At 44.6% G+C, this 14,823-nt stretch overlaps 1 protein-coding gene across 1 annotated transcript; it reads right to left on the minus strand.

Moving 5' to 3' along the window:
* Window positions 1-8,808: 8,808 nt before the first annotated feature.
* LOC101336511 (PRAME family member 12-like) lies at window positions 8,809-11,846 on the minus strand. The gene is made up of 3 exons (XM_019918798.3): window positions 11,560-11,846; window positions 10,543-11,115; window positions 8,809-9,532 (listed from the first exon to the last, which is right to left on the minus strand). Exons 1-3 carry the CDS (start codon window positions 11,844-11,846, stop codon window positions 8,974-8,976), a joined length of 1,419 nt encoding a protein of 472 aa, XP_019774357.2. The 3' UTR covers window positions 8,809-8,973.
* Window positions 11,847-14,823: the final 2,977 nt, after the last annotated feature.

A 14,823-nucleotide genomic window follows, 5' to 3' on the forward strand; every position in this document is an offset into this window, starting at 1 on the left:
CCAATTCCGAGTCAGCAGGACTCCCAGGGTCTGATGAGAAGCCTGGGTTTGGCATTTCTACCCTGTCCTGATTCCCTGTCCTCATGACCTCATTTGCTGCCCAGGTCAGAGCAGCTGTCTGAGCCCACCAGGGGGACGTCCTGATCCCCTTCTCCAGTCAAAGCGTCTCAAGTGAGATTCCAAAACATCTGCTCCTGGGTCCCTGCTTTGGGTTTTAGAATATTTCTGTGCATCCAGTTTCCTCTCCCAGCATGGACTCAGTAGCCCTCTCTTTCTGCAGCCCACCAACATCACCTCTCCTGGAACGTGAAGCCTGGCTTCAGTGTTAGGACACCCTTCCACCGGGATCAGCAGAAATCAAGGAATTCTTCTCAAGTTCTACTGAGCTATTATGGAAATATGACTAACCCCAAGGCAAAGAGTTTCCCTGCTGCATTTCTGGATCAACTGAAGCACCCAGGAATGTTGGAGGTTGACCCTTCTTGGGTTACAGAGGTGGACCCTGACTCCTCTGGTCTTCCTGGAGGTGACAGCTGATGGGAGACCCTGGGAACCAGTCCCCTACAGAGGCTCTCCCCTCTGTGACTCTCTTGAGCCAGTCCTTGAGCTGACAAAGTTCTCCTCAGGCCCAGTAGGTCCTTTTTCTTTCCCAAGTTAGATCTCTGCTGGCCCTGAAATGTCTTGCCCTCTGTGCCTTTTAAAATGTCCAGGTCCCTGTGTTGACCATCCTTGCCCTCTCCAGTACTTAACAAAGTCTGGCTACACTTTAGATCCACTGTCTTGCTATAAACAAGGAGCTGTTGATCTTTCTTCCTCATCAATAAAGATTTGATGATGACATCACCCTGAGTCCAAACAATCCCAAAGGACAGGCTTATAGATACATGGTGGGTGAGGAGGATGTCTGTGACTCTCTCCAGGCAGGATTGGGCTACAGAGAATGAAGGAACGGAGAGGTGTTACTGAGTCAAAGCTCATACTACTCACTGCATGACAGCCTAGAAAATTGAGAGACAAGTTGCTGGGGCAAGGAATAGTGACTTTATTGGGAAAGCTGGCTGACAGAGAAGATGGTGGACTCATGTCCCAAAGAACCATCTTGCCTGAGTTAGAATTCAGGCTTCTTTTATATTAAGGGGAGGCAGTAAAGTTGAACATTTCCTGGTTCTGTTCAGACTCTGGAGGGAATGTATTAATTTCTTCTGTTCTGTAGTCATTCACAGGTGGGCCTGGTCAGGATGTTTTCTGTGAGCTAAACAAATGTATTTTAGCTTAATGCTCACTACCTGGGAGACAGTGTTCCCAGAGATGTGCCATTATGTATAATTTAAGTTTATAGGCAACATCGCTTTAGTGATTCACTTGTAATAGAATACAAAGCTTCCACCCTGTTACAGAGGGACAAGAGGAGGGAATGTCCATAGGAGCTGGTATGTTGCCCAGAATAAGGGGGAAGCAGGGAAATCACAGACAACCTGGAGACCATGTCCTCTGGCTGTCACAGAGCTGTGTCCTTTCAAGTCTTGGGACTTGTGTCTAGGTCACTGGGGATCACTGAGGGCCTGGATTTGGGGCTGTGAGTTCCCAATGAACTGGATTCGCTTGCCCTGACCTGCATTAGGCTCCAGTGGCTGCCCCCACCCCCTGCCCAAGGGCATGGAGTCTGGCCAATGGACAGTCTGGAAAGAGAGAGAGTGAATAGCATCCGTTGTGGATGAAAAGATGAGGGGCAGGTTAGGTGGGAAGTGGAGGGTCCCCATCTTGGCATTTAGGCCAGGAAAGGATGCTCTTTGGAAATTTTTCAGTTTAGTCTCCTTACTCATCACAGCCTCCAGACTTTGAGAACTGTGCTTTTTAGGAGGATGTCTTTCTCATCCAAGTGACACCAGATTGCCTACTTTGATCCGTAGAAAGGTCATGGGAGATGAAAGTCAAACCAAGACCTATTGGCTGCCTGGCACAAATGAAGGAGGAGCACAGTGGTCTCAGCGACACTGGCCTTTTGTGGGAAAAATCTTCTAATGTCAGGGTTGAGGACTTGCAGAACCCCCTGGGGGCAGGGACTCTGTGGACCAGTTCCCTGGGATGTCCCCAACACATGAGACACCCCCTAGTACTCAATATCCAATAATGCCCCCTCACATCTCTCTCCTTGATTCATTTAAAGCTTTTATTTATTCTTTTTATAACTGAAGATTGTACCCTTTGGACCTATATCATTCCATTTCTCCCTTCTCCAGCCCCTAGCAACCACCATTATATTCTGCTTCTGAGAAATTTCTTTTCTTTTCTTTCTTTTTTTAGATTGTACTCATAAGTGATACCATATAGTATTTGCCTTTCTCTCTCTGGCTTACTTCTCTTAGCGTAAAATCCTCCAGGTCCAAACATAATTTTACAAATGGCAGGACTTCCTTCTTTTCATGGATGAATAATATACCATTATGTATATATACCACTTTTTCTTTATCCATTCATCCATCAAAGGACATCTAGGTTGTTTCCATATCTCGGCTATTGTGAATAATGCTGCAGTGAACATGGGTGTTCAGATATCTCTTCAAGTACCTAATACACCCGCAGTGACTGTAGCTATTAATATAATATTATATAGTTGAAATTTGCTGACAGTGGATCTTAAGCATTCTCACCCTCCCCCCGCAACACACACACACAAAAAGTCAACGATATGGTGATGGATATCTTAATTATCCTGATCTTGGTAATCATTTCACAATGTATATATATATCACATCTTCACATTCCACATTTGATATATCTACAATTATATTTGTCAATTATTACTCAATTAGAAAAATGCATTTACTGAGTATCTAGGGTGTGCCAACTGCTATTCTGGGTGATGGGGAAACATCCAATGAATATAACATCGTCCTGCTCTCATGTTATCTCATATGTACAAACCTTACATTCTATTGAGGCAGACAAAAAAACACATAATCAGAAAAATAAATTTAATACAGGCAGACCTGTACCTAGACTATAGTAGTTCAGAATGAGCCCCTCCATCCCCAAAATGTGCTACTCTGGTATGCATATTATTTTGAGCTATAGACCCAGCAGACTGAAACAAACAAAGAAAACCTTTTCCCTCTCTCTGAACTACCTAAATAAATTCAGAAGGGGAGCCTGGGCCAGAGAGAGAGCTCTTACCAAGAGATAACTTTATCTGAATGAAGTATCTATATGGCAGGACAACTATCTAATTACCAAACATCTGCTCTTCTGTGAATCACCTTTCTGCACTTTGAAGCCCAGGCCCCCTCTCCCATTCCGTGTTCTGAGATCACACATAAGCCTCAATTGCTTGGCTTCTCCTTGGTCTTACTGTGCTGAACATTCCCATTTAAACTTCTTTTTTTCTCCTGTTAATCTGTCCTATGTCAACTTGATTATTAGACCAGTTGAAGAACGTTTAAGGGTAGAGGAAACGTGTCTCCTCCCCAACAATGATAAAAATGAATGTGCAAACTGAAACTACAACCCAATCTTAATAATCAAAAAGAAAAACTATGGTTATCCTGTGGCCTTTAAAAAATTTAAGAACTTTCTTGCTGTGGTTATAAATATATAGGTAAATTAAAACTAGTACTTAGTACACTGTAATTTAAAACATTTAGAGCTAAAGTATTTTGTTTCTTTGTGAGAAAATTACCAACAGTAGTGTGAAAGGGTGACTGCCTTCTTCTTATGGCATAACTGATGACAGGGAGCCAACATCTCTTCTATGCTTTGGAAATTGTCATCCTCCTTTCTAAGGCTGGATCAGCCTCCCACATTTGGTCTTTCATCCATCTGATATCATGGGTTCTGTGAGTGTGAAGGACAACTATTCCTTAAAAGGCTAAATTCCTTAATTACTTTCAGGGAAAGTCTTTTAAAGACAGGAGAGTGTTGTGGGGTGTATGATTAGCTCCTGGACATTCTTCTGATTGGCTGATGGTGATGTAATTGGGAGTCAGCATCATCAAACTTCTGGTTCCAACTGGTCTGTGGTGTATGTGCTTGTGGTCTGGATACAATTAACTTCTTCCACCTGATGGGAGGTTCTGTATCTGCAAAACAGCTCAAAGGCTATGGCTCAGAATATTATCTATAGCTTGTGAGGAGAAACTAAATGTTCTTTACTTTGTTTAATGGCTAAAGTATTATTATTTTGTCTTGCTTGACTGTTTTCCTTTGTTTCTGCATTTTCTCATATTTTGTTATTCAATTTATTCTTTGTAACTTGGGGAAGTCCTAAGAGGCTAAAGATTTTCTGCAAACAAGAGGCAGGAGGAGAATATGGTGGGGATCTGCCCCGGGAAGGCCCCAGAGAGTCCTGCTTGGTTACACTTTCATGTACAATTTATAGGTTCAAATAGAACACAAGTGCTATTTCTTCCATATCCAACTTGTTTATGTTATCAGTAGCCTGCTAATGTTGACTTTCCCCAATTTGCATTGCAGTGCAAAATAACATTTGGCTATAAACTGATGTTAAATTGTTCCATGCACCTGCAGTTATAGACATTTACTGCCTCACTGGGCTTCTTGTTCAGTTGTGGGACCACAAGATGATAAAGACACAGTCCCTTCCCTTAATGAGATAATCTCTAACAGGTAAGATTGTCAAGGTAGAAAAATAATTGTAAAACATAACTTTTTCATATGATCCAGCAATCTTGGTATCTACCCAAATGAGTTGAAAACTTATGTCCACACCATTGTGCACACAGATACTCATGGTGGCAAACCAAGAAAGCAACCAAGATGTTGTTCAGTAGATGACTAAATAAACTCTGGTATGTTTAGACAATGGAATGTTATCAAAACATGAAAAGACATGGAGGAAGCTTACATGTAAGCTTACATGTATATCATTAACTGAGAAGCCAATCTGAAAAGACTACATACTGGATGATTCCAATTATATAACATTTTGGATAAAGCAAAGCTCTGGGGAAATAAAAAATATAAGTGGTTGCCAGGGTTGCAGGAATGGAAAGATAAATAGCAGAGTAAAGAGGATTTTTACGGCAGTAAAACTACTCTGTAGGGTATACAATTATGTATTTGCCAAAACTCAGAGAATACACAACACCAAGGGTGAACCTTAGTGTAAACTATGATATTTGGGTGATAATGATGTCTCAATGTAGACTCATGATTTATAGTAAATCTTCTACTCTGGTGGAGATGTTGATAGAGTGGCTGTGCATATGGTGGGGTCATGAGTTAAATGGGAACCCTCTGTACTTTCTGCTGTTTCACTATGAATCAAAAATTGCTCTAAGAAATAAAATCTGGGGCTTCCCTGGTGGCGCAGTGGTTGGGAGTTCACCTGCCAGTGCAGGGGACACAGGTTCGAGCCCTGGTCTGGGAGGACCCCACATGCCGCAGAGCAACTAGGCTCGTGTGCCACAACTACTGAGCCTGTGCTCTGGAGCCAGCGAGCCACAGCTGCCGAGCCCGTGTGCCACAACTACTGAAGCCTGTGCGCCTAGAGCCCGTGCTCCGCGACGGGAGAGGCCGCCTCAGTGAGGGGCCCACGCACCGCAGCGAGGAGTGGCCCCCATTCGCCGCAGCTAGAGGGAGCCCGCGTGCAGCAACGAAGACCCAACGCAGTCAAAAACAAATTTAAAAACTTAAAATAAAATAAATAAATAAAATCTACTATTATAAATATAATTGTAATCCTTCTAGCTCTAAAATTTTATTATTTTAAATGTGTTCTAAAGGAGAAAAAAATTAATGCTCATTGCTTGTTTTTGGCTGCGTCAGGTCTTAGTTGCGGCACTTGGGATCTTCCTTGAGGCACGCGGAATCTTTTGCTGCAGCGTAGTCTCTTTGTTGTGGCGCACGGGCTTCTCTCTAGTTGTGATGTTCAGGTTTTCCCTCTCTAGTTGTGGCCCGTGGGCTTAGTTACCCTGCGGCATGTGGGTGGGATCTTAGTTCCCCAACCAGGGATCAAACCCGTGTCCCCTGAATTGGAAGGAGGATTCTTCACCACTGGACCACCAGGGAAGTCCCAATGCTCATTGATTTTTAAAATCAGTTTTTAAGTCCTATTTGTTTTGAGACTCCAAACCAAGTTAAACATTTTTTAAACCCACATGCATTCTTTAAAATACTAAATTTCCTTTATAGTTTTATAAGAATATTTATATCTTTAATATTTAAATGATTCACAGCACAATTATTTAGTCAACTAGCATTTACATAACAGCAGATTTTTAAAAAAATACTGAACCATGCTGTCCTGTCTGCCAAACAGGCCAAATTTATATCCTCTGGCCTGATCAACCAGCAGGTGGCCTACAGGACTTGAGGCTCAGAATGTCTATAACTAGAGATGAATCCAATCACTTCTATGTCCACGCCCAACCCTCCCTGCACTGGCTACTAGAGCAGCTTGGTAAATCATGATTCATTGGTGGCCACATGTAAATGCTGAGACACATTTCATGTCCTGGGTTTGTTCTCCTCCTCTGTTGCAAGGAATAGAGGGTAAGCTAGAGAGATAAAGAATCCTGGGGGCTTCTGCTATGAAGGAAAAGACTCATTTAATAATGTCTTACTGTTTGCCAGGTTGGGTGCCAAGCCCACAAGTGCATCATCTCATTGGATCCTACAAAAATCCCAGAAACCAAAAAAAAAAAAAAAAGTCCCAGAAACTAGGTTTGTAACATTGTCTTTCTTTCACAAGAAAACTGAGCTTTTAACCTAAGGTCCCCCCAACTCTATATCCCCTCCCTTACTGAGTCAACAACACCAGCCCCTGAATCCTCAGCAGGGAGCTTTGCTGTGAATGCCCTTTGTTAGGGTCACTATGATGGTTAAAATTTTTCTCTATGAATATTGCTGTGCAAAAAAATGATGGTAAAGAACGAATTCTGGATGAGGGTGTTTCTGGAAGAAATTAACATTGGAAACAGTAGACTGAGTGAAGAGATCTGCCCTCATCAGTATGGGTGGGCATCATGCAATCCTTGGGTTCTGCATGAAACAAAGAGGACAAGTTCTCTCCTCCTCTCTCTTCTTACCCATGAATATCAAAGCTTCTGGCTCTCAAGCTTCCATACTGTGAAACTCAAACCAGCAGTCCCCTGGTTCTCAGGTCTTTGGCCTCAGACTTGGAGTAACACCATCAGCTTACCTGATTCTCAACCTTAATCCTCAGTCTGAGTTATACCACTGGCTTTGTTGACTCTCTAGTTTACAGACAGCAAGCTGAGGGACTTCTCAGCCTCTGTAATCATGCAAGCCCATTCCCATAATAAATCTCCTTTAATATATATACAGGTGACCCTGGAAAACACTGGTTTGAAATGATCAGATTCACTTACACACAGAATTTTTCAGGAGTAAATATAGTTCTACAGGATCTAGTTAGTGGAACCAAGGATGTGGGAATGAGGCTATGGAGGGCAGACAATAAGTTATATGGGGATTTTTCAACTGAGAAGGGGGTGGTAACCCTCACTGACACATTGCTCAGCAATCAAACGTACCCTGTCGGTTACTCAGGAGAACCCTGACAAATACAGTCTTACCACAGGCAAGGAGGTCACCTACACCCACAAGTGTTTTGTTATACATTATACATTCTGATTATTTGATGGCAAAACATGCTATTCTAGTCTTCCCTGTTGGTGAGAAATAGGTTTTATGGGAATAAATTCAATCTCTCATTGATATAATCTAGCCCCTGAAAGGATATAATTTTTTTTAATAAATTTATTTATTTATTTATTTTTGGCTGTGTTGAGTCTTCGTTGCTGCTCTCGGGCTTTCTCTAGTTGCAGCGAGTGGGGCTTCTCATTGTGGTGGCTTCTCTTGTTGTGCAGCTCGGGCTCTAGGTGCACAGGCTTCAATAGTTGTGGCACACGGGCTCAGTAGTTATGGCTCGCAGACTCTCGAGTGCAGGCTCAGTAGTTGTGACGCACGGGCTTAGTTGCTCCACGGCATGTGGGATCTTCCCGGACCAGGGCTCGAACCCGTGTCCCCTGCATTGGCAGGAGGATTCTAAACCACTGCTCCACCAGGGAAGTCCTGAAAGGATATAATTTTTAATGAGGTATAAAAACACTAAAACCATGTTACATGCCTGTATGATTTTAATAGTTAGCTAAAAGAAATTTGTATAACTTCCCTGGTCCAACTGGATTAATTCAGTAAGGACCATTACTCACCATGGGTCCAGAGGTTCAGCTTATCTGCAGTGTGGATGACCCCTTCCAGAACTGGGAGCCATGCCTTGTGCAGTAAAGCCCATTCCCCCCACATTGAAAAGTCAAGAAGTGATAGTTATGGACCCACCAGGAGAACCGTGAGGACTGCTCATGTCCAGGGTCATGGCCTGAGCCAGCAGTGAGGACCCTGCCAAGAACTCTTCACTCCAGTGGTTCACTGACCACTGAGTATGTTCCCCTTTGTGTGTATTAACCCACTGAACAGCCACAGAAATAAGCAAGGAAGTATGAGATGCTCCGGACTAAAGAACTGGTGGGAACGGTAAGATCAGATCATAGACAATTCAGAGCCACTGTCTTCTTCCATCAGTATCTGGATTCCTGCGGTATAAACTGAGAAATCAGGATAATACAGCATGGAGGGCAGCAGTCAGTTTACACTGAGGGTCTCTTTATTTCTGACCATTCGTTTACAACCATCTACCCAGGGATAACTCCAACACGTGGGTCCCAAGACTCAATCCACCTCCAGAAATTTAGGTTCATATTTCTGACTCTATAAGACACATGTCCCCAAAAGACCTATTACCTGTCAGAGTCAACTTTTCCCTCTGCAATCCTGCACCCTCCCTTAATCACTTTCTCTTCTCCATTCACATTGAGCAGATGTCTGAAACCATGGGTCTGTTTTCCCTTTACGATTCAACTATGTCCTAGATATCAGTTTCCAAGTGCTCAGAAGAAAGCTGTTAGACGTACCCAAGTAGTTAGGGGGATTTCAGCGGTATACGATGGGCTGGGGATGAGAGAATGTGTTATCTCCACAGTGCAGACAGGGGCTGGAACTAATCCAAATGATCCTGGGACGTCCTAAGACTCTCAGAATCTCAAACAGTTCAGCCCGACACTGTGCAAGTCTCCCAGGTTGGAGGATTCGCTGAGAGCTGTAACTCTCCTGAGGGACAGGATACAGCTCTTGACTTAAACTGGGCAGCCCGGAGGTGTGTCGCAGCAGCTTCTCCATGATGGCCATGGAGATGAGGTTTCCCCGCAGGCTAAAGAACATGAGCTGGGAGCAGCGGCTCAGGGGCGGCAGGATGGTCTCGAGGTGAGAGTCCATGATCCCACATTGCTCTAAATACAGTTCCTGGAGGGTGGCTGCAACTTTCTCCAACAGAACCGGGAGGAGCTCAGGACTAGAGTAGGTCAGGGTGATGCCACTCAGATCCAGGCCCTTTAGCTGACTGATGTTCGGACACTGGGACAGATGGCTCAAGTCTGAATCCGAAAGGAGGCAGTGAGTTATTGCAAGGTTGTCCAAGGGGTTTGTCAGACACCTGGGGAGAAACAGAGCAATTAGGTCTCGGAAACCGAGGTGGAAGTTGACCTCAAGTAGGGAGACAAGTGATTTGCCCAGCCCCAAGGTTAGTCTGATCATCTGATAACGATCAATACCCAGAATGCCCAGTCTCATTTTAACCTGAGTCCTTTCACCTTCCTGTGTGACTGAGTCAAGTTGAAAGCTCTCTTTCCTCATCAGTCAAGCAGAGAAAAACTTATTACACTTCTTATGAGGATGAACGAAGATAACAGAGTACACTAGAACACACTCAGGGGAGAGCCTGACACCTTGTCTCAGTAAAGAGTGGGCATCACTTAATTTTAATAGTAAGATACATACATAAAATGCTTCCTACTCAGGTTTCCTTCAGCCCACGTTTGGGCCACAGGCACGCATATCTCAGGCCAGGTAAGGCTTCTGGGTGATGTGCATAGTGGACCCACCAGGGCAAGATCTCAGGACATCAATTGAGGTTGCCAGTCTGCAGGGGCTCAGTTACATTCCTGCATCATCTGCAAACCATCTACCAGTTTTTATTCTGCTCTAGGCTCCTGATCTATTACCAGCATCTCCAGAATCACGCATTATCCATATATTAATTACCTTATCAGGAGGAAAAAACAACCTTTTGCAAACAGGGAATTTGAGATAGGCTCATTGTGGTCACAGCACTGGTGAGCACAGAGCTTCCATTTAGAAATGCTCAGGCCTGATGGAGTTTTCCCTCTTCAATGCCCCCTTCCCTTAGTTATTTTCTTAATTCATCTAAACCAAGCTATCTCTTCCTAAAGAAGAAATCATATACCCACACCACTAGATCCTAACCCCTAGTCCATAACTTCCTAGCAGGGTGTCCCTTTCTAGAGGCTCTATCCCAGTTTGGGCCCCTACCTTGATTTGTGTGGTTATGTGATACCACAGTTCAGGATAGAGAAGCAAAAGGGACAGTGCTTTGGATATTCTAGTGTTGTGTTCGCTGTTACCTGAACAATGGTGCACACTCACCTGAGCATCTGGTCCAGGCATCCTTCAAGGAAGGAGTGAGATTCCAGATGGAGATCCCGGAGGTGGTGCAGCCTGAGGAACTGAGAGGTAATTTGGACAAAGTGCTGCTGTTCCTGCCCCCCAAGTGCAGACATGTGGATGTTGGAGAGAAGGAGTCTCTGCACTTTATTCATCTGGCCCAGGAGAGGAGCAAACACGGCCAGGGTGGACAGATGCCAGGTGCAATTCACTTGCACCTCCTGGATACAGTCCAACTGTACCATACTCAGGACCTTCATAATATTTTCCATGGGAAATGAAAGAATCCTCAGCTTCTTACAGCACAGGTGTATGGAAGGTTTTCTCTGCTCTACCCACCTGATGAGGTAGGTGAGGAATCCATCCACGGTCCTTTCCTTGAGATGAAGTTCTATGAATACCTCCAAGGGAGCCCTGGGCTGCTCTGCCCTTGACCTGTCCTCAGCCACTTGGGCCATCAGTGAGCTTGAACATCCATGGACCCTGTATCCAGACCACATTCTCCAGAAGTCCTGGCTGGTATTTCTTAAATCCAGCACCCGCAGTTTGCACCTCCTGTGGGGAAACAGCAGATTGGCAGCGATGGCTTAAGATCCACACATAATGAAATCACAGTCTCAGCATTTAGGCAACACTCAGACTCCCCACCCGAGCTTTTACTTCTCATCCCTGACATCACCTGCTGTCTTGCCCTCTTCTTCCCTCTCTGCCTCACATTCCTCCATCACCTTTCCCCTTCCATCCTTCCTGGCTTTCTACACCTATTACCCTTACGCATCCCTGGCTGAGACATGTACTTTCAGGCTCCCCTGCATCTTAGGCACTCATACACTGCTGGAAGGCATTTCCCCAAATGAGCTCAGCAATGGCCAAGTCTCTGTGTCTCTTCATTGGCATCATCGAAGCCTCTGTTCCATCCCTTGTCCATCCACTCTCCTGACTTCAGCTTTCTCTTCAGAGCTGCCCAAAACCTTACTAGGCTCCCTTGATCAGACTCACCTGGGATGATCTTTCTGTGCAAGCAGGACATCAAGCCCATCCAGCACTGCTTGTAAGGTTCCCAGATGAGGCATCTTCATCAGGCCCCCCAGAGGCAGGCGGACAAAGGGCCAGGCTTGCACCATGGCCTTCAGGGTCTCGCTGCATCTCCCATAGAAGGCCTCCATGAACACTGGGGGGAAGAGCTCTGTGGGCAGATCCTTCAGAGCCGTGATGGTGGAGGCCTCATCCCTCAGCAAGCTCATTCCCGCCAGGTCCAGGAGTCTCAGGGGGTTCTGGACACTCATCGTGACTCTGCTCCTAAAGGAATCCTGTGGAAACTTGCAGGGAACAAGGAATCTTTCTCAGGTTAAGCATGAACACCCCCTACTCGGTCTCCCCACCCTTCAGAAGAACCAACTCAGAGCCAAAGTCACTGCTCTGACAGTGGGGGAAGAGCCTCAGTTTAGCAGAATTCCACTCTGGGCTCAGTGGGCCCAAAGCCATAGCTTTGCCCTTGTGGGCACCAGAACAAGCTTCTCACAAGTACCAAGGAGGAAGAAACCCACCCACTCGTCCATCCATTTCCATTCACTGCTTTGCTCAGTTAGGTTGCACTGGGAAGTGGGTACCATGAGCCTGAAGGCTGACCCCGGTCTTTTTGGGGGAAACCTTTCAGACCACCACTTAGGGCCCTAAAACTATGGGAATAGGAGCATCTTGTGGCCCAACACAGTCTCCAATCTCAGTTTCCACAGTTAACTGCACTGGGAAAGATGAAGCAGATATGCCTAAAATGATTGCCATTTGTGCAAACTAAATCTTTTTTTTTTTTTTTAATCTTTTGGCCGCACCACAAGGCATAGGGATCTTAGTTCCCCAACCAGGGATTGAACCCGTGCCCCCTGCATTGGGGGCGTGGAGTCTTAACCACTGGACCACCAGGGAAGTCCCTGTGCAAACTAAAGCTTTTTAATGTAAAAAAATAAAATTCCAAACAGATGTTTTCATTAAAAAATAAAATCTGGTTGGTTAAGAGATTCTTAAATGATAAAAACCAAAGTACAAATCAAGGTGTTTGGGATTAAGGCAAAATTACACTTAGAGGCAAAAATCAAAGCCTTACATTTGTACATCTGAAAAGAAAGAAAATCTCCCTGCCACCCATAGCTACATGCCACCATTCAAAACCTGCTGACCATAGATAAGAGGAGAGTGTCTTTAGCTGAGGTCTGTAACTTACCAGCTCTGATGTGGCAGGGTGCTCAGACCTCAGATCCGGTGGAGAACCCAGGCAGTGACTCCAGAGAAAGAAGTTTCTGCATATCTTCTTTGGTGCCTGAGGCTTTTATAGGCCTTTTTAATCACATCTTCCCCCTTTGCAACTACTACCATCCAATCAGAAAGCAATGCCTGATTGAATTCCAGACTGTCCATCAGGTTAATCCTGATTGGATCTTTGCCTATAACCAGGTGAATTGATTGAATCTGGTATTCATTCAGGAGGGAATAAATGGGGGGGAGGGGATTCAAGGACTCAATCATTGATTCACTGCACAAACATTGATTGAGTTTTACTAATAGGGTCAGTTATAGCCAAGGGTGTGTGACTGGGAAGAGATTATTGGTTCCTGACATTGAAAAGATAAAACAAAACTTGAAAGCATCATTGTTGGGGAATCTTTGGCCAGATCAACTTAATCAAAATGTCCCACAATTAAAGCGACTTTAAAAACACATTGGGGTCATTCCCAAAGGTAACAACATAAATTCCTATCTGTATCAAGTTGTCACTTAGATTTTACATCAGAAACATAGCAGACCATGAGCCTATTCAGGGAGCAAGGGAAATGCAATTGGAGATGTTCACGACCCCCCAGGCTAAAGTCAGGGCTCCTCTGAAAGAAGTCAGGTCAAAATCACAATAAGGAGGAGGGGTGGGGACTGAGCAGTGTGGAGTAGGCCATTCCCAAAGGCACCCTTTGAATGACCCAAACAATGTGAAATACTTTTTTTTTCTCTTGGGGAAGAGGGAGACTAAATGACTTTTCTCTTGGTGGAGTTTAGCAATTAAAAAGGGAAACAGTGTCATGTTTGGGGTGTTTCCTTACAGAAAGATGGTGTCAGCACAGCAAACTGGCATGAAAAGACTAAATCTGAGAATGTGAGCAGAGGGAGAGGCTGGGAGTCCTGGGAAGTCAGACATTTCCAAGACTGAGACCCCTGAGGGTGGGCACTGTGGGCTGTTTGGGAACTTGGATACAAGGGGAGACATGAACGTGGATAAGGTGCACCAAACCCTGTCCTCATCGTGGTGGCTGCTACCAGTAAACATTTTCTTTTAGGTTCTTCCCACAGAGGACGCTCCCCAATGGCAATTAGCCACAGCCTTTGTCCAGGACCTCTGGCAGCTGAACCACCACCCCATTGGCTCCTGTCCAAGTATATGTTGATAATTACTATTTCCTCAAAATTAAGAAAGTTCAACACAAGTTCTGATCAAAGTGACACCATTAGGCACAGAAATAAAATTTTGTTCTCATATTAAGCACTGTTCAAACATACCAACACCTTTCCCTACAAAGTTCAGAAGCTATATTTGGTGTTTCATGATCTGCCACAGTCAGGGATGACTCCCGCCTTGGGTTTCATCACATGGAGATTTTTTTGCAGTTTCAGGATGCAAAGAAAGTGTGACCCTCCCTCCACCCCTAAGAGTTCTTCTTGCCTTCCTTTCCTCCATTCACTGTGATATCCAGGTAATTCAATTATAAAACTGCCAAAGAAGGCTAGGAGTTTTGAAGAGTGTTCTCCACCTTGGTATCTTTCCAGAAGATTCCTTTCACCACATTTCTGCTCTGGGTATAAATAGCCTTTGCATAAAATTGGGGTAAACTGGATTGTACGCAATAGACATTTTAACTCCCAGGCCACCAAACCCCTTTATTAATAAGCTGCAATAGAGTGAGATTAGTAACAATGACAATCATAAACCTCTCTGTTTATTGAACACAACGTGGTGAGCAACGGTGTCAGCACTTTTTATCCACTACCTCGATTAACCTTCACAGGAAATGAAAGGTTCACTGCTCTTTTCCCGTTTTTAGGCTGGTGGATTCAGGTGTGGGCTTGGGATAGAAACCTGCCCACTTCCATCCACTGAATAACTGGTAGATTCCCTCAGGTGATGGGTACAGAAGGCCCCCCGAGTTGTCAGACAACCTAAGTGGTAGGAAGGACTGACTGACGGACTTCAGGTTATGTCAGTGTAAATGGGCAAATAGC

The sequence above is a fragment of the Tursiops truncatus genome, chromosome 1 (genome assembly GCF_011762595.2).
Source record: "Tursiops truncatus isolate mTurTru1 chromosome 1, mTurTru1.mat.Y, whole genome shotgun sequence".
In the NCBI taxonomy this organism is placed as follows: Eukaryota; Metazoa; Chordata; class Mammalia; order Artiodactyla; family Delphinidae; genus Tursiops; species Tursiops truncatus.

What these genes read in the sequence shown, in the direction of transcription:
- LOC101336511 (XM_019918798.3), bottom strand. Translation starts at nt 11,846, where the DNA reads ATGAGTGTCCAGAACCCCCTGAGACTCCTGGACCTGGCGGGAATGAGC. An exon ending in GCACAGAAAGATCATCCCAG is followed by an intron (nt 11,116 to 11,559) that starts GTGAGTCTGATC and finishes GTTTCCCCACAG; the next exon opens with GAGGTGCAAACTGCGGGTGC. An exon ending in TGCCTGGACCAGATGCTCAG is followed by an intron (nt 9,533 to 10,542) that starts GTGAGTGTGCAC and finishes GTTTCTCCCCAG; the next exon opens with GTGTCTGACAAACCCCTTGG.